Genomic DNA, 20,000 nt, shown 5'->3' on the forward strand with positions numbered 1-20,000 from the left:
CCCGCTGCCGGCCTTACCCGCCTTGTGGATTAGCTCAAGTGCCTGCCGGCATTCCTTTTGCCATTCAGTCGATTTCTGTCTTTTAATTAAACCGGGTTTAAATCCCTCTAGAGAGGCTGGTCGTGGAAAGAATTCCTCGGCGAGCAAATTCCACACCTGACCACCATCCAGGTAAGACCAGAGATGCCTTAGTCTCAGTGCATATTTGCACATCAACAACCATGGCATCCCTAGGCCACCCTTTAACGGTTCCTGACAGCACACGGAGCGCCTCACAAGCGGCTTTCCCCTCCACAAAAAGTGGAAAAGAATCCGAACCAGCTTGTTTAGCCACAAATCAGGGCAGGGGACGACGGTGAGGCGGTAGGTGATAACTGACGCAATAAACGTCTGCACCACCTCCGCCCTTCCTTTCAGGGACAGCGCCCTTCCAGACCAAGTCCGGGATAGCGCTTCTACCCTGTTCGTCACCTCGCTCCAATTTTTCTCCGTCTGGGAGTCCGGTCCAAACCAAACTCCGAGCAACTTAACAGGGCCATCCGTCCAGTGACCAACAACACTGGACGTTATCGGCTTGCTGCTCCAGGTGCCGAGCCGCAAACCTACAGACTTGTCCATGTTAACTTTTGCCCCTGCCACCGTCTCGTATCTTCTGATTGCCTCTGCTACGCGAGGTAGCTGAGTCATCTTGGATATGGTGATGGTGACGTCATCCGCATACGCCGAAACACCTTTACCACATCCGATTTCATTAGTGGTGCTTCCCAACTTCTCCAACCTCCGCAGCAATGGCTCAAGAGACAGAACATACAGAAGCGGAGACAGGGGGCACCCTTGACGGACTGAACGCCTGATCTCAAACGGCTCCGACAGGTAACCGTTCACCTGAACCGTGGATTTGATGCCACCATAAATGGCCTTGATCCAACCGCGGAAATCCGGGCCTAGCCCAGCCGCCTCAAGGACTGCCGCCAGGTACCGATGGTCAACCCTATCGAAGGCCTTACTTTGGTCTAAATGGACCAATGCCCCACCTTTACCGGAAACTTTCCCCACCCTGTCTAAGGTGTAGCGTAAGAGATGAAGATTGTCCTGGATCGACCTGCCAGGAATGGCACATGTTTGCGCCCTCCCGACAAGCTTATCCGCGACAGCCGTCAACCTTTTTGCTAGCACCTTGGCCAAAATCTTTAACTCTACATTCAGTAGAGTTATGGGCCTGAAATTACTAATATGGTCCCCCTTGCTCGGGTCTTTTCTGACCAGCGTTACCACTCCCCGACTCACAGAGCAGGGAATTCTCCCATTCTGTTGCCAGTTTGTGTACACGCCAGCCAGCAAGTGTCCGAACAAGTCCGGCATTGTACTATAAAACTCGTAGGGCAGACCATCCAGTCCCGGCGACCTGTCCCGCGCGCTCTCTGCCAGTACCTCTTTGACCTCCGCAGCTGTGATCGGCCCTTCACAACGCCCCACCTCACTTGCTGAGAGTCGCGGTCCGTCAGCCAGGACATCCCTTAAGGGCTCCCCATGGTCCAACGTCCCGTTTGTCCCAAACAACCGTGCGAAATGCTGATGAAAGGCCTTCTGCATCTCCTCCTGTCCTTCGATCCGGCGCCCCTGTTCGTCAATTAAAGACTGCACAGAAGCATTTCTGCCTCTCCGACTCTCCACATGACGGGCCCATCCGGCAACATTAATACCTTCTCTGCCTACCGCGCGTAACTTAGCCCTGACTCTACTACCTTCGTGTTTGGCTTGGAGGTGACGGAATAATACCGACCTCGCCACCAACACTCTGGATGCAGAGCCTGATACTATGGCCTCCTCTAATTCCTTAGTTAGATTCCCTTCTACTCTTGCTCTCTCTAAACTTAGCTCTTTACTAAATCTAAGAGACTCTAAACGTATGGCTCTTTTGAGGGCGCACCACCATCTGTTATTAACGATGGCTCCGCATAATGCCCTCTGCACTAATTCCTTCACCCGAGCACGGAAGACTTTACTAGTCAAAATAGACTTGTTCATCTTCCAGTACCCGGGTCCCTGTCTATGACACTTAGCTAACTGTATCCTACATGTCACAAATTTGTGATCCGTGTAAGAAGTACAGTGAAATTGTGGACAACTAACTATATCCCTATCACTGTCTTTTATAATCACCCTATCTAAGTAAGACCTCTGTGAACCGTCGTTATTAGACCACGTCCACTGTGGAACGAACGGTTCATCCAGTCTATAGCGGTCTACTAGTTTATAGCTTGCTAGTAGCCTTTTTAGGCCAGGGCTTTCCCTTCTATTGATTGAGCCACCGCTATCCACTTGTGCGTTGAGAATAGCGTTGAAGTCTCCTGTTAAAACTAAAGTTTTCGACGTCGCTAGGAAATTTTCCAAATCTCGAAAAAAAACCGTTTGTCTATTTTCTTGTGGAGCATATAGTGCTACCAACCTGAAAGACTGCTTATTCGCGTGTGTCACATCCAGAACGACCAGCCTACCTTCTGGGTCTAGAAAGACTGCACTTACCTGTACATCCAAGCTTTTTTTGAACAGTGCCACAACGCCCCCACTCCCTCCTTGACTCGGAGAAATAACTTTCTCGTAATCATTAAGAAGAGGTGAGAACGCCTGTGGGCCGTTCAGCTTGGACTCAGTCACAACACATATATCTATCTTTCGCGACCTGAGGTCGTTTAGGAGGCATGTCTGCTTCCATTTGGACCTCAGGCCACGTACATTTATACACCCTATCTTAACTTCCATGAAAAAAATGTTTACATTACCTTTGCAGGAGGGGTTTCACGACTTGCATCGTCCCCTCCTCCGGTATCTTCTATGACTGGTGTAGCCGTTGGTTTTAAAATAATTTTTTCTTTCACTATATGCTGACTCACATCAAAAATATCGTCAGCATATCTCCGTTTAAATTGTTCGAAGTGTTCGGCACTTATCCTCGCCAACCGTATGTGCGGCGGTTTACCTTCAATCGGTCCCATTATCGTATAGTTTTTTTTTGTTATTAGTTCGTGTAATACTTCGTTTTTGATGGTGTACGAAACAATTCTTTCTTGCGGGGGTTTAGGAGCGGGTTTCAATTTGGGAGTGAACGAGGGTATTATTTCTTGTATGTTTTGCGTTTTTTCTTTTTTTCTTGTAGGGGGAGGGGAGTCTGGGCCAATAGGTTTTTTCCTTTTGTTTTTGGCAACTTCAAACTCCGCTTCTTCCTTACTTTTTCCTTTTTCTATTATGGCTTCCGGCATTTTCGTTTTTCCTTGTTTGACATCTTTTTAAGTTCTGTTTTCTCCGGTATTTCTTTCTCCGTTTGGGGAGGGACTTCTTTTTTTTGGTTAGGTTTTTTTATTTTTACACATTTGGAGCGCACGTGGCCCTTTTCTCCACATTTAAAACATCTGGGCCTCCGTCCCTCCACCGACACTCTTGCACTGAGACCTTCCCCTATAAATATCCTGTCTGGTCTGGTCTCGAGGGTATCGTTTGACGCTAGAACTATAAGCTCAAGCGCCTGCCCCTTCCAATTGAGTGCGTTCCTTCTTCTCATTGTGAGTACTTCCACTTGATCCTCCACGTCGTAAATTAACGCTTCTACCAACCAGTTTACGTCATACCCGGGTGGAATATCTTCTATTGTGATTTTCGCAGTTCTCCGGCCCAGGTATGTGGGTAAGAGCATTACCTCTTCAGTTTTCAACGTTTGTGTTGATACTTCTTTCGCTATTTCTGCGGATTCGAATTGGGCCTCTACTGTAGCATTTCGAGGCCCTCTACCAACGTATTTTATTTTTTCCCACACAGGGGCAAGACACTTTTCTATTGCATCCGTTTTCATCATCATGATGCGCCTTTCTTTGCAATTGTACACTTTGTAGATAACGGTTCTTACCGCCAACTCTTGGATAGTTTCCTTTGGCGGTATTAACCTTGTTACGTCGTCTGTTTTCCTTATTAGGTTTCTGTACTTGTACCACTGTTCGGGTATCACCTCCATTGCTTCAAATTGTCCGCCTACGGCGGAAGAAAAACTGCTGGCCTTTTTCTCTTCCTTGGTTACTTCTGGGTCTACTTGAAATACACGTGTATTATTAAAACAAATTTCTTCTTGTAAAAGAGGAAAATCCTCATCACACAGTAGAAAGGTCATTTCATTATCCATATTGAAAAAGTTTTCGTTTTACACGATGGTAGTTTGCTATCTCTCTAAAAGAGAGCAGCAAAAAAGAAAATTTTTGCCCCGCAGGGCGCAATTCCACAGGAACAACAGTTGAAACTTGACAAAAATCACACCAAACAGCAACAAAAAGGACAGAAACAACTCACTAAACTAGGCAGAAGCAATTCAAATCAGTACGACGAGCCTGGAGTAGATTGCCGCTGGATAGAGAAGCCTGTTTCGCCTTCACAAACTTATGTAAATCATAGTGAAGTTCATTCACTGATCAGCAAAATTAGAAATATAATATTTCTAAATCTCTCAGAGAGATTTAAGCAGTAGTGGAGTGATAAAGTTGTAGTATATTGTCAACTTAATGTGACAATCCCAATAAGGGAATACACTACTGCCAGTGCTGGCTAGGCTGGGTGGGGGAGCTTGTCTCCCTTTCGCAAACTTAAGGACACAGTAATTGTGTCAAGGCCGACAGGAAGCGGTCCAGCTTCCTAGGGCTAAACGGCAGTAGTTCCCTTATTGGGATTGTCACATTAAGTTGACAATACACTACAACTTTATCGCTCCACTACTGCTTAAATCTCTCTGAGAGATTTAGAAATATTATATTTCTAATTATATATATATATATATATATATATATATATATATATATATATATATATATATATATATATATACATATATAAAGTAAAATTATACATATATACACATATAAAAAAGACAAAAGAAAAGACAAAAAAAAGACATATACATATTAACAGACATTTTGTTGGATGGCCGTTGACTGTTCAGGAGTTCATCCGCCCTTTGACAGGTCTTATTTTTCGTCCTGCAGGGTGTCCAACAACACACTCTTCACCAAGCAAGCCTGGTGGGGTGGTTAGTTTAGTCGCTGACAACCCGACCATGGGACAGGTTGTACTGATTACATTTTACCAGTAGCACTCAAGAGCAACCTGACATATATATATATGTATATATATTACTTTCTCCCTCACACTTTGTTACATAGCTCTCGGATCTATTTCAAAACGGGGGCACCAGTATTTTCTTAACGAAACACTAACGAAACACTTTGAAACTTGGGACACTGGTAGAATGTGTCATATAAAACATCTTTTACTCTTAGTCTTCTTAACAAAAAAAACCTACATCGCAAATTATTCCATGTTAAAGTTGTCGTATTTCTGTAATTTCAACCAATCACTGACGTCTATTCAGCTGAATAGAGTTACTGCTGGGCGGTCATAAAAATGTTATTCCCTGTGACATATTTCATCCGGTTTAATCGTAATTTATACGCATATATTGTTTATATAATAAATTACGCTGTGCGTATCTATGTATGTAACAATTTTAGAGTTCGGATTCTAGAGTTAGGGTTAGTTTTAGGGTTAGGGTTAGGGTTAGGGTTAACAGTCTAGTTAGGGTTAGGGTTAGGGTTAGGGGATTAATACGATATACACCGTTACAGCGCTAACTGTTTTCAACTGAATAGACGTCAGTGATTAGTAGAAATTATCGAAATAAGACAATTTTTTACATGAAATAAATTTGAATACAAAAATTTTTTTCTGTTCTATAACACAAAATAGATAAGTATACAAAGTTTGAAAGTCTTTCTGTACCAAAAACACTACATAAAACATAAATGAAAACTGGTGCCCCCGTTTTGAAATAGATCCTAGCTCTCTCTATCTTTCTGCCTATCTACTTTATCTAACACTCGTCATCTCTTACCTTGTTCTTCTTTCACCCTTATGATCTTTCAATCTCAATGTCACTCAATTACCCTCTTTCTCATTCACTCACATACTTTTTTTTTCCTTATTCTCTTATTCTTTTGCTTTTTCTCATCTCCATCTTTCACCTCCCTATTTGACTTTTTCACTCTCATCTTCGTTACTTCATATTTTCTCTCTCTCTCTCTCTCTTTCTTTCTTGTAAAGTCTTATAAGTATTGATTTAGCTTCAGCTGGAGGAAATCTATTTTAATTCTGACATTTAAAAGATGTTTAACTATAAACATGACAAACATGACAATATTAACTGCAAAAATGCCCAAAAATATTTGGTTAGTTGTGAAGCTAAAATAGTTATAACATAAATAGTGTTAATTTCCTTACAATAATTGAGCTTCACTAATTAAGTTATTACAATTTGTCTGAGATGTTTCTTTTAAGAAAATAATTATTACCTGTAGCTTTCATCAATAAATAGAATTTCCTAATTTAGTAAGCATATACATATACAAAATATGTTTGCTTCAATATATATATATTCATGTGTGCATATATGTATATATATGTATACATATATATATATATATATATATATATATATATATATATATATATATATATATATGTGTGTGTGTGTGTGTGTGTGTGTGTGCGTATATATGTGTGTGCAAATATATATATATATATATATATATATCATCATCATCATCATCATCATCGTTTAACGTCCGCTTTCCATGCTAGCATGGGTTGGACGATTTGACTGAGGACTGGTGCAACCGGATGGCTACACCAGGCTCCAATCTAATTTGGCAGAGTTTCTACAGCTGGATGCCCTTCCTAACGCCAACCACTCAGAGAGTGTAGTGGGTGCTTTTACGTGTCACCCGGTGCAGGAGTGGCTGTGTGGTGAGTAGCCTGCTTACCAACCACATGGTTCCAGGTTCAGTCCCACTGCATGGCACCTTGGGCAAGTGTCTTCTACTACAGTCTCGGGTCGACCAAAGCCTTGTGAGTGGATTTGGTACATGAAAACTAAAAGAAGCCCATCATATACACATATATATATATATATATATATATATATATATGTCTTTATGTTCTGAGTTCAAATTCCAGTGAGGTCAACTTTGCCTTTCATCCTTTTGAGTCAATAAAATAAGTACTGGTTGAGCACTGGAGTTGATTTAATTGACTTAACCCCCTCCCCCGAACATGCTGGCCTTGTGCCAAAATTTGAAACCAAAGCAATCAAGAAATTATTTTATTTTTAAGGATTTTTTTCTAGACAGTTGAGGTCAGTATTTGATGTTCTTGTTAAAAATCTACTAGTCAATGACTGCCGTAATAACATAAAAAAAAAACAGAAATAGAAGGCTGGAAGGTGAATCTTGAGGTATCCTGTAGTGTTAGTACTGGACCAATATGGGAAGATATTGTATAGATTATGAGAGTTAAACAAATAAGTGTATGCATGGGTCTGTGTGGATGTGTTGCTAGACCAGGCAGCTCTGAAGAGGAGAGGCCAATGTTGTAACAGATGATAGAGTGTGTACAAAAGATTGAAATTTGTCTGTGAGCAACTCAGGTACAAATCAGAAGGGTGATCTTTTCAAAATGCAGTTTAGGATACCCTTGTGTACATCAGCTGCACTATCCCAGATGTCTGAATAGTATTCCATTTGGAAGGATTTAGTAAACAAACTAATTTTATTCATTATTAAGCTGCTGTTTACAACATAATAAAAATTATGTTGGAAATTTTCAATTTAAATATGAACAGTTTAAAACAGACAATTTTTTAAATCAAAGAACTGGAGGTAGTCTCAGGTGGATTGCTATCAAAAAGATTAAAGCATGACATTTACTTGTAATTTTAGCTGTTTTCCGTTGTGATTTTCTGACAGAACTGTTTTTATTTTTTTCACCCATTCTATGTAAATAATATCCAGTATTCTTTTATAATATAAAAGAAAAAAGTTCAAGTATTCTTCACTAAATTTCAGACTTTGCTGTTCCAAGTTTTGCATGATGTTGTCTTCACCATTTCGAGTTCTAATTTGTATTGGATTTTTTTTAGTTTGAATGTCAACAATAGACTTTTGCTTGTACTTAGTATTGTGTAATGTCCCAGTTCAGTTATTCAATAATGTGATAGGTCATGTGTAAGACTTGTTTCCATTGGTGTGTCTATTGAAAACTGGGTTAGTTTCTTTTTTTTTTTCCTTCTTTTTTTGCAATGATATTTTTGTATCAAGTTATTATTCCACTAAAACTGTTTTCTTTTTTTGTGTATTGTCTATTTCATTGTTGTATTTGGACACTACACTTAATTCTATACACTTCAATTCATGTGGCTGTTGGGAATAGACACTACATCATCTGGCAATGTTATGTGAGATAAACCAATACCAGTAACATATCAAGTTGCTTGGAGATAATTTATATCTCATCTTTTTTTTATAATCCAGGCAAATGATACTGATAGATTAAGTCTGCCATCCATGAAACTGCAGTTTGGCAGCAACCCTTGAAGACAGTAAAGTACCAATTTTTAAATCTCCTTCCTCTGAGATTAGAAGCCATATACTGTAAAACTCCAAAACAAAGCACTTCTCATTTCATTTACTAAAATCAAGATTAAAATCAGGGGTGCAGAAAATACATAGTTTTTAAGCTGCTAAATTTTACCCTATCAGCATTTATTAACCCTTTAGCACAGGGGTCAGTGAACGAGGGTAAATTACTCTAAGTGGGGTAAAAATGAAATTCTTGGGGGTAATGAGGATTCATTTGACATAAATAAAATTATATAAAAAAACATGTTCCTTGTTACAACAGAAATTTTTCTTCTGGCAACACTGCATCTGTCCAATGTAATGGATGTGTAAGTAAATTCATATAAATAGATTCAATAAAATAAATTCAATAAACCTTTTCAATTCAATAGAATCTATGATTTTCTTCCTATCAAATCAAGGAGGTAACATTGTCATGGATAAATATATTTTTGGTAATTGGTTAAAAAAGTTTCCCGACCCCTGCTTTAGCATTCAGATTTTATTGTCAAAGATAATGCTTATTTATTCAGTTTTGAATTAATCACATATTATAACTCGTAGCTTTAAGATTTTGATGAGGTGACTGTTTATTCTTAGAATGACATTGTGGCGTAGAGTATGAGAGGCTAAATTTGGCCAACTTGAACATAAAACTGGTTGAAATTTTGGCCAGATATAGCCAGTTTAAATGCTAAAGAGTTAAAGAAAAACACAATAATGTAATCAAAATGATACCTTACTATACTTTTAGTTTTATAAAAGACAGCAAGCTAACCGAATCATTAAAGTATTGGTAAAATAACTGCTTTTGATATTTGTTCTAGCTCTTTACATCTGAGTTTAAATTTTACTAAGGTCAACTTTGTCATTCAGCCTGTCAGGGGTCAATAAAATAAAGTACCCCTCAAGTACCGGAGTCAATAGTATCAACTAACATCTTCCCCTCAAAATTCTGGCCTTATGCCTAAATCAGAAATCAATATTTTTTTGATTATTTCTATTTGTTAATTTTTTGTTTGCTTTATGTCCCACCCTTTTTGTATGTGTGTGTGTGTGTGCTAGCATTAGTTATGTTGCAATATAAGTTTGTATAAAATGAAATATTGCTTTCACATTTTGGCACAAGGCCAGCTATTTCAAGGGAGGAACCAAGTTGATTACTTCGACCCCAGCACTTAACAATTATTTATTTTATCAACACCGAATGGATGAAAGGTAAAGTTGCTCTCAGTGGAATTTGAACTCAAAAATCAGACGAAATGCCACTAATTATTTTGTCCAGTGTGCTACTGATTCTGCCAGCTCACTGTATATTTTAGTAGATTCCTCTTGTAGCAATTGTACCACATTACATTTTGAACAAGGTGCTGCAAGTTTTTAAGATAATTTAGGCCAAAATCGAGGTTTATCTTATACATAATTGCATATTATATACACTTCATTTATTATTATTATTATTGTCAATATGGTGGATTGGCAGAATCGTTAGAGTGTTAAGAAAAATGTTTTGTAACATTTGTTCCAAATTTTTACATTTTGAGTTCAAACTCTGTTGAGGTCATCTTTGCCTTTCATCCCTTCAGGAGGAATGGTATCAACTAACCCCATTCTCCTTAAAATTGCTGGCTTTGTGCCTAAATCTTAATAATTTTTAATATTATTTCTCTTCTTTCTTTGCAGATGTACTCATATAACCGACATAGGAGTGGGTTACTTATCTACGATGACGTCATTGATCAAACTCTACCTAAGGTGGTGTACACAGGTGCGAGATTATGGTCTTCAACATTTGTATTCTATGAGAAATCTGCGGTTGTTATCTTTGGCAGGTAAGCTCTCAATGTTTCATCACTAAACATACATGTAATGTCATCTTACACATCTTTTATTACAATATCATCCTTATTTTGGCAATATGTCATGAGGAAGGAGAAACACACTGGTTCATCATCAGTTTTACATTCATTTTTCTTCACACTTGCATGGGTTAGATGAGTCCTTTTCAACTCAACATCATAACATTTGTCACATACCTTTGTAATCTCCTTTATGAAGTTCAAAATCCCAAGGTTAGTTTTCCCACTTCTGCTCATGTCCTCCTCAGTCTTCCTCTTCTCTGCTTTCCTTCCTCCTGAATCTCCTACCATACACATTTACATTTTTCTTCCTTGTCTGTATAATTTTATTTCTTGACTGTGTAATTTTTCTTAATGTATTCAATGCTCTACTTGCTGGTAGATTATGATACAAATTGTTGTTTGATATTGAATCTGTTGATGAATATGTGGTTTCCATTTTGAATAAAGCTTGCTTAGAGCTTACATATTCTACTAGAAATGGTTTTTGATGAAATAGGTTTATTCTTATTGGTTCTCTGAATGAAAGTGCAGTACCAATAGCCTATGCAGGCCCTCTGAGACCAGTGAAACTGATGTTGTTAACAGATGGGAAAAAGGCAGTATAAAAACCAAAGGGCTACCAGGCTAACGCCTGGTAGCATCCAACTGTAGAAACTCTGCCAGATCAGATTGGAGCCTGGTGCAGCCATCTGGTTCGCCAGTCATCAGTCAAATCGTCCGACCCGTGCTAGCATGGAAAGCGAACATTAAATGATGATGATGATGAACACCTTTTTGTGTTTTTAAAACAAATATCCAATGTAAATATTAACACCATTGACAACCATTAACACATTGACAACACCATTGACAAATTATGGATGTATGATGGTAAAATAGTTGAACTTTTGCCTTGCCCCAGTATGACATGTCATGGAAACTTTAAGTTTGACAAGGAACTTTAAATTACATAATGCTATGAATTAAACTTGATAACTTTATCTTGCTTTTGCTTTATTTTGGTGTTTAGTTAAATTAAATTGGTTGTGATTAAACTGGACAAGTTACAGAATATTTTTGAGAGTATCAGAGCACCTTTCATACTTTTTGTGCAATGTTACATCTAGAAACCATGTCACAAGGGATTACGGTCATCAATATCAGCTCAAATTACAGTTTAATTTTTACAAATGTAGTGTTTGTTTTCAATTTAAACCAGTGTCTGAGGAACAATACTTTCAGAGAACTTTGCTTTGAAACATGCTTGGTACAAAACAGCAGATTTTTGCATGTAACATCTGGAACACAATTTGTTTGTCAAAAAAATACACTTTAACTCCTGATCAATAAAATTTTGTTGTCAATTGTAACCCACCCTCTCTTCTTTTCACACATGCATTTCTAATATACCAGGTTTGTTTTTTATGGGGAAATTAAGTATTTTGTCCTCCACATGTTACATCCTGAACTTATAGAATGGCCCATCATCACATTACAAATCCCTTAAATATGAGCAGCTTGCAACTAAAGCCCTCAGATTTGTTCCAATTATTGGATCATATTCTCACTGAATTCCATCTCAAAGATTGGTCCTTCTCTTCAGACCCAGAAAATATTACAGCCCATAATGCTTATTGATACTCTACAAATCCTGGGTGAGGCCAAATATGAAATATTCGCCCCACATCTAGAATAGTACTGCTACAATACACTTGAGTGACTGGCATAAAATCACACACAAAGTACTCGTGTCAGGTTCACAGGCATTCTATCTGTTCACTCTCTATCTTTTCTACCACTTCTGTAATGACATCTGGTTTTGAAGTTACTTGGTCTCATGCCACATCCTCTCAATCATTCCTGACTCCTTCATCTCTCTCTCGTCCTCTCATCACTTATACTGAATTCAACCTCACCTCTGACTCAGCACTAACTGTTTATTCCTAGTCATTCCTTCACTATCTGTTAACTCTCTGAAATACCCTCTCTGTTCATGTCTTCCCTACAACTGTTGAATCACAACATTTTAAACAAAACATAAGCATCTGGCATTAGAAAGGGCATCCAGCCATAGAAACCATGCCACAACAGACAGTTGGATCCCGGACAGCTCCCTGCTAGCCAGATTCATGTCAAATCGTCCAACCCATGCCAGCATGGAGTGCAGATGTTAAACAATGATGATGATAATTAACAAGACAAATCTCATTGGTTTCAGAGGGTCTGCATAGGCTATGGGTACTGCACTTTCATTCAGATATAGTAAGCAACCAAACAAAAATAATGCTATTTCATTCAAAACCATATCTAGTAGAATATATAGGTTCTAAGCAAGCTTTATTCTAGATGGAAACCATATATTCAACAACAGATTCAATGTCAAACAATTTCTTTTGTAATCTACCACCAAGCAGAGCATACGATACATTAAGAAAAATTACACAGGCAAGAAAGAATAGTACCTGGACAACATTTGCATTGTCAAATAGGAGAAACAGATATATACTGGAACAAAGATCAATGAAATTTAAATGAAGGGAAAAATTTATGTTAATGTTTAACATTGGGGATTGAAGAAGGACATATACAGGGGAAATAATCGCATATACATGGAACAATCCAAATCAGTATTTGTTTGACAACATAAGCTTTTACTGAGGAGACAATGTTTATGTAGATGACTCTTCAGCAACAAGAAAAGTATACATTCCAGTAGAAGTATTTTGTGTATACAGAAAACAATTTTTGGACACTGATTATAAAAGGGATCTTGGAAAATATAGCAACATCTACCAGCAGAAAATATAAAGAAAAATTGTGCAAAACACAAATGTAACTGTCAGATATATGTGTTAGATAGCATGATTATGCTGGCAGACTAATTTATATCATTACAATGGAATATTTAAGCAAAGTAGAATTTGAATAAATTGGTAGGTCTGCCCAGACTGGTGACAGTTGCAGTTGATGTTCAGCTATACATTCAGGCATGCATGCACACACACACACACACACACCGTCTTTTATCTTTTATTTGTTTCAGCCATTAGACTGCGGCCATGCTGGGGCACTGCCTTTAAGAATTTTTAATCGAATGAATCAATTCCTGTGTTTGCTTTCTTTTTTTAAGCCGATACTTATTTTATCGGTCTTTTTTGCCAAACCACAAAGTTATGGAGACATAAACACACCAACATTAGTTGTCAAGCAGGTGAGGGAGGGGGACAAACACAAACACAAAGATACACACACATAGATATGCGTGATGAGCTTCCTTCAGTTTCCGTCTACTAAATCCACTCACAAGACTCTGGTCAGCGCAAGGCTATAGCAGAAGGCTCTTGCCCAAGGTACCACACAGTGGGACTGCACCCAGAACCATGTGGTTGGGAAAGCAAACTTCTTACCACACAGCTATACCTGAGCCTATATATATATATATTTATATTTTTATATTTATATATTTGATCCTTTATATTGAACACTCAATATTTCATCTACATTCAATACTTTCTTTCATGGTGCCATCCATTTTTATTTTATTTTATTTTATTTTATTTTATTTTATATATTGTATATTATATTATATATTGTATATTCCATATTCTATACCCCACATTGGTTCTGCAGGAATATAAATAAAACAAAAAACAGACAGTGTTGGAAGTCTTTTAAACAAAATAATATATATATATATATATATATATATATATATATATATATATATATATATAAAGAGATATATAGCTATTTATTATGAATGTATATACAATTAAGTGGGAAAAAGATTGAATATAATAGAATAGCCTGGGGTAAAATTTATTCACAGTTGACAAATAGAAACAAATCTCTCTCTGTGTATGTATGTATACATAGATCTTTTTGTTAATTTGTGTGTTTGTGTATATTTATATTTTCTTGTAGCTGTTAGATAAAAAGTTTGCTTCCCAACTACATGGTTCATGGTTCTTGGTTCAGCCCACTGCATGGCACCTCAGGAAAGTTTCTTCTATTATAGCCTTGGGCCAACCAAATCCTTGTCAGTGGATTTGGTAGATGGAGATTGAAAGATGCCTGTCATGTGTGTGTGTGTGTGTGTGTGTGTGTGTGTGTGCTCCCTACCACTGCTTTGTCCCTGTAACTTAGCTTCTCAGCAAAACAGACTGATAGAATTAATACCAGGCTTCGAAAATTTATAAGTACTAGGGTTGATTCATTCAACTAAAATTCTTCGAGGTGGTACCCCCAGCATGTCCACAATATAATGATTGAAACAAGTAAAAACTAAAAGACAAAAGATACCAAATTTTAATACCTTTCTGGGCTTTTAAGTGTCGCTACTTAGCTCTGGTTTCATGGACCTATGTAAGTGACAGCTAGAACTCCCACTGGATATGAGACTGGTCAACCTCAGGTCACACTCTCACATGATCGGGTACCTTCTGACATCTAGGTGAACTAAGGCAATATAGAATAAAGTGTTCTGCCCTAAAACAACAAAGCACCAGCAATCGATTTAAATCATGACCTAGGAAACGGTATTTACCAGAGTTCCAATACAAATAAATACACATCACTATGGCTGTATATCATCAGTATCAACATCATTTTACATCTGGTTTCTATACTGGCATGGGTTAGACAAGTCATTACTGTCCAAATTTGCTCTTATTCAAAGCTACTACCCTCCTGGATGGATCAGAGGACTTTATTTACCTTGTACGAGGTGGGTGCTGAAAAGTTCCTGGCTTTAAGGGTGTCGCAAAAGGCCTGGTTGGAAGCCAAACCTTCTGAGTTCTTTTACAAAGCTTAGATAAACTGAAGGGCCACTGCAATAAGTGTGTGAATCTGAGAGGGGAATATGTTCCATAAAATCATAATTAACTGATCCTCCTGTATTTTCTTTTACCCAAAACCAGGAACTTTTTAGCATCCCTTTGCTTTACAAAGTGTATTGGGTGCATTCTATCAGGGCTGTAACTCTACAGAGGCTCTCATGTCCTCAGTATAATTAAAGGGTCCTTTCAACTTATGTTGTCTCTTCATTCACCAATCACTTTATTGAGTATACTGGGTGTATTTTACCATGACACCAGCACATGACTTTGACAAGGCTAAAAAGTTTCTCAATTTTCTCCATTGTCTTCATCCATTCACCAACCAATTTACAGAATATGCTGAGTATTTGTTATCATGACACCAGTATCAAAGCATTTGTATTAAGCTAATCAAGAGTAACGAGTCCTCACTACACTGCATTGTCTCTGTTTATTTAAAGCCAAGTGGGTGAAGAGAAGACAGTGAAAAACAGAGAGAAAATGAGTGAGAGAGAGAGAATGAAGAGAGAGTAAGACAAGAAAAACAGTGCAATTGTAGTGAGAGGGTGGGAGGGGAGATTTATTCATAACCCACATTGTATTGATAGTCTAGTAATTATTGTCTAGCCATCAACAATATACCATTATGTAAATGAGTTATGCCTAAATCACATGTTTGTTTACATGTTAATAAGAAGCCTTCCACTACTGTTATATTTTATGATAATTATAAGCAATAATTATATAATGATACTTTACAGTAATTATATATGATGATTATATAAGTCTACAACAGTAAGTTCAAATTTTCAGACATCTGTTATATATGTGTTTTGTGATTTGCCAATATCATCTAAGCAGCACAATATACACTGAATTAGTAATCGCTTTAGACAGTCCTAACCTTATGCTAGTATGCAAAAGACATGTCAGTGCCATAATGACATTAGCAAACAATGATATTGCAAACTAAACAGAGAGTTCATGCAGCTTGCTATATCTATTAGAAATTAGATTCCAAAAATTATATTACAAAAGAGTGTTATTAGGTAATCCAAACAGTATATTTCAAATATAGTAGAATTCCAGAATAGAAATGCTTAGTATTAGTATCCTTTCTACAATAGGTACAAGGCCTGAAATTTTGGGGGAGGTGGGGGAAGTCAATTACATCAACACCAGTGCACAACTGGTACTTATTTCATTGACCCCGAAAAGGATGAGAAACAAAATTGACCTTGGCAGAAATTGGACACAGAATGTAAAGACAGACGAAATACTGCTTAGTATTTTGTCTGGTCTTCTAGCAATTTTGCCAGCTCACTGCCTTATTTAGCATTAATATCAAAAACCAATGGTGATAGAAATTAGTTTACACAACAGCTACTTTATCTCAGCATCTTGTGAGGAAATGATGAACAAATCTTGATGAGTTGTTTAAATAAATTTGAAGCTAATCAATTCAGTTGTCATCCCAAACTGCCAGAAAGGGCTCTCCTTGAGGGCTAGTGTCAGACCACTTGTGAGGTCTCTTATGAGTGCTACTGTTAAAATGGAATCCAGTACAACCTGTTGCTTGGTCAAATTGGCAGTGACTAAACCAGTAACCCCACTAAGTTTGCCTGCTGAGGAGTGTTGCTAGAAACCTAGCAGGACTGAAAACAAAACCTCTCAAAAGGATGGGTGAACTTAGCATAGGTTCAACAACTATCTAGCAATAGCACAAGCCCTTGGAAATTCTGGGTTGGTGTCTGGCATGCTGGAGTTGGGCACCCCACAGCTTTTGTTAAAGTATGTCTCTACAACTTGATTCAAACCCAGGCTATATCTGCTCTAATAATCAGCAGTGATTTGGTCAGAAAATCCTCTTCAATGGTCAATAATCAACAGCAAAATGAGTTGCTATGGATCACACTGTCCCAAAGTGTGTATGCATATGACCAGGGACCACATGTGAGCTTGTATTCCCACTGAAAATGCCAAACATGAACTCTATGTCTGATGAGAGACATGGTGAACTTGTTGGTCAGGACTGGCTCAACCTACCCTTGATGAATGCCACCACTAGTACAAGTAGTAAGTAATTTTACAGTGAAACTAAATACTTATGGTTTTGGCTCTGTACAAGGGGTAGCTGAAAAGTTCCTGGCTTTAAGGGTATCGCAAAAGGCCTGGCTGGAAACCCAACCTTCTGAGTTCTTTTACAAGGCTTAGGAAAACTGAAGGGCCACTGCAATAAGTGTGTGAACCTGAGAGGGGAATATGTTGAAAAAAATCATAATTAACTGATCCTCCTGTATTTTCTTTTACCCAAAACCAGAACTTTTCATCACCTCCTTGTATATTTAGGGTGCACAGTTCAATAACCTAGAGCACATAGTTCAATAACCAATCTATCTTACTATTTCACTTTTGTAACTATGCTTTGAGATCTATATTATGTTGCAGTTTAACCCCAAGTCAGCTATGGCTTAGATGATCTATCATCAGAAATATTCCAGCTGTGACTATCCTGCCTTTTATTGACACATTATATGATGTATCTAGATCGACATTATCCTTTTAAGATAGTAATCTGTGATTTGAGTGAGATTTGGTTGCTATTTCTTGTAAGTCGATTGCTCATGTATCATTAGCTCACCCATATGACTTTGTGCCAGCATCCGGTTTGATATTGATCTGAGTGGATGTCGATGATAGTCAATAGACACAAAGTGAACATAGATAATTGGCTGATTAGTATAATGTCACACTGTGTCTGATGTTAGCAAGGATAGACTAAAGAGAGATGGGGAGTGTGTTTTAAGGAGGAATTTATGATCTTTTCAAATTTTGCATGTGTGCATGTGTGTGAAACAGAAAGAGAGAGAGGGAGACAGACAGATAGAGGGTGTGTTTTATTTACATTTTGTTGTAAAGCTATACAAACACTTCAGTCAAGCTTAACATACCTATATAAACAAACATTTTAAACAGGGAAAATAGCTAAATATAAATATATGTGTTCTTGCTCCAGCTATTATTCTCTCAGAACACCTGACTTCGATTGCTAATTAGGTCAGTTAGGTTATCAAAACTATCAACAGCTTTTAGAGAATCTTCCGGGCATTTGAAGGCATGGCTATGTGGCTAGGAAGCTTGCTTCCCAGCCACGTGGTTTCAGGTTCAGTCCAACTATGTGACACCTTAGGCAGGTGTCTTCTGCTATAGCCTTGGGCCAACCGAAGCCTTATCATTGAATTTAGTAGGCAGAAGTTTCTGTCGTGTGTGTCCATGTGCATGTAAGCACTTGTGCCTCCCAGCAGAGAGGAGGGATGCTCCTACTGCTAACTACTTTTGAGCAACTGCTACATATAAAGTCTTTCTTCTCTGTCAGTCTGCCTTTGATCCCTCTGCAGCTTTTGTGTCTATCCTAATTTGTGTCCTGATGGTCTAATAATTATTGTCTAACCATCAACAATATATGCATTCAGATTATTCTGCCAAGTGTAATGTTTATTTATTCTTGTTGTTTTAAATTAATCATGCAATATCTTGTAACCTTGAGGTTTCAATAATGGGAGGGTTTAATTTTTGGAATAATATTGTAGGGCAGGTGTGAGAAGCTAGATCTGGCTAGTTTTAACATAAGACAAGTAGAATATCTAGGCCTGATATGGCCAGTTTAAATGATAAAGGGTTAAATTGCATCCAATAGTAGGACCCTGATTCAGGAGTTCTAGGGTTTTGAAGAGTGTGGGACCACATTTTAGTTATTATTGTCCCCAGATCTACACTGACCCGAAGCAGAAGCACCTGTTAAAGTTCCTATTGTGGGTTAATTAGCACGTCAGTCAGGCAGCTGGAGCTTAAAAGCTTGGAGGAGGGCAATCCATCTAGGGGAAGGAAAATCCTGATTCCAAACCTCCACTGCCTTGTGGAAGGATTGAGGGAAATTGAGATTGGAGCTCCTGAGACAGTTTGATATCTACAACCTCACCTTATTCTGGCAACTCCTGCAATGTTGCTGGTGCCAGTTTGTCATGGCCATGCTGTTCTTTTGGTTCCATTAGTGATGTGGAGAGTGGGTTGTGCTGCATGGACAACAACCTATCCTCCATGCCATACTGCCCAGGCTTGGAACCTATTGAGGGGGCACTTCAACTCAAACAGTATTAGTACAGCCCACAAGTGCAGTTTGTGTGGTAGAGACTGTCATTCACGCATTGGACAGTTCAACCACAAAAGAAAAACTGTTCCTGTAGAATGGACAACTGGGACCTTCATCGATAATTATTAATGATAGATGGAGGCCTTAGAAAGAAAAAATCCTAATTTACATTTGGTACACAGTATAGAGGCACTACACATGCCTCTTCTATATATAGAGCATGACTACCCTTCTGAGAGAAGTACACTCCGGGCTTCTTTCCAGTTAACTAAAACTTTTGTCTTTGCAAGGTTTACTCCCAAGCCTTTCAATTCTAGTTTTGCTTCCAACCTCGGAATTTATTGAACTGAGTATCACTTCCTTTTAGTTCATTTGAAACATCAAAGTTCCCAAGTTTGCTTTCATCAACATTTCCAGACTATCTTAGCCTCATCTTCAGGATGCTGACTGGTTTGGGTTTCTGTACTGTCATTTTTATAGTGTGTACTTTATGTTTATACAGACTTTCCCACCAGAATTTGACCAGTAGATTGTTTTATGTCATTGGATTCACATGTGTATGTTGTATGTTAAGTAAAGTCTTGTGTTAAAACACTAATATTTTTTCCATAATTGTTTATCTCTGTGGGTAACTACATTCCTGTATTTATCATCATAGGTACTCCCTCTCATCCTTGTACATTGTGGAGTATCCATGTATCTTCAC

At 38.1% G+C, this 20,000-nt stretch overlaps 1 protein-coding gene across 1 annotated transcript in view; it reads left to right on the forward strand.

Moving 5' to 3' along the window:
- Positions 1-20,000, forward strand: part of LOC106882259 (uncharacterized) — a 229,345-nt gene that overhangs the window by 200,323 nt on the left and 9,022 nt on the right. Inside the window, exon 2 of the mRNA XM_052967960.2 lies at positions 10,170-10,318. Within this exon, the coding sequence (XP_052823920.1) occupies positions 10,170-10,318 (149 nt within the window). The remainder of the gene's footprint in view (positions 1-10,169; positions 10,319-20,000) is intronic.

This window comes from Octopus bimaculoides, chromosome 5 (genome assembly GCF_046866305.1).
Source record: "Octopus bimaculoides isolate indiv1 chromosome 5, ASM4686630v1, whole genome shotgun sequence".
NCBI lineage: Eukaryota > Metazoa > Mollusca > Cephalopoda > Octopoda > Octopodidae > Octopus > Octopus bimaculoides.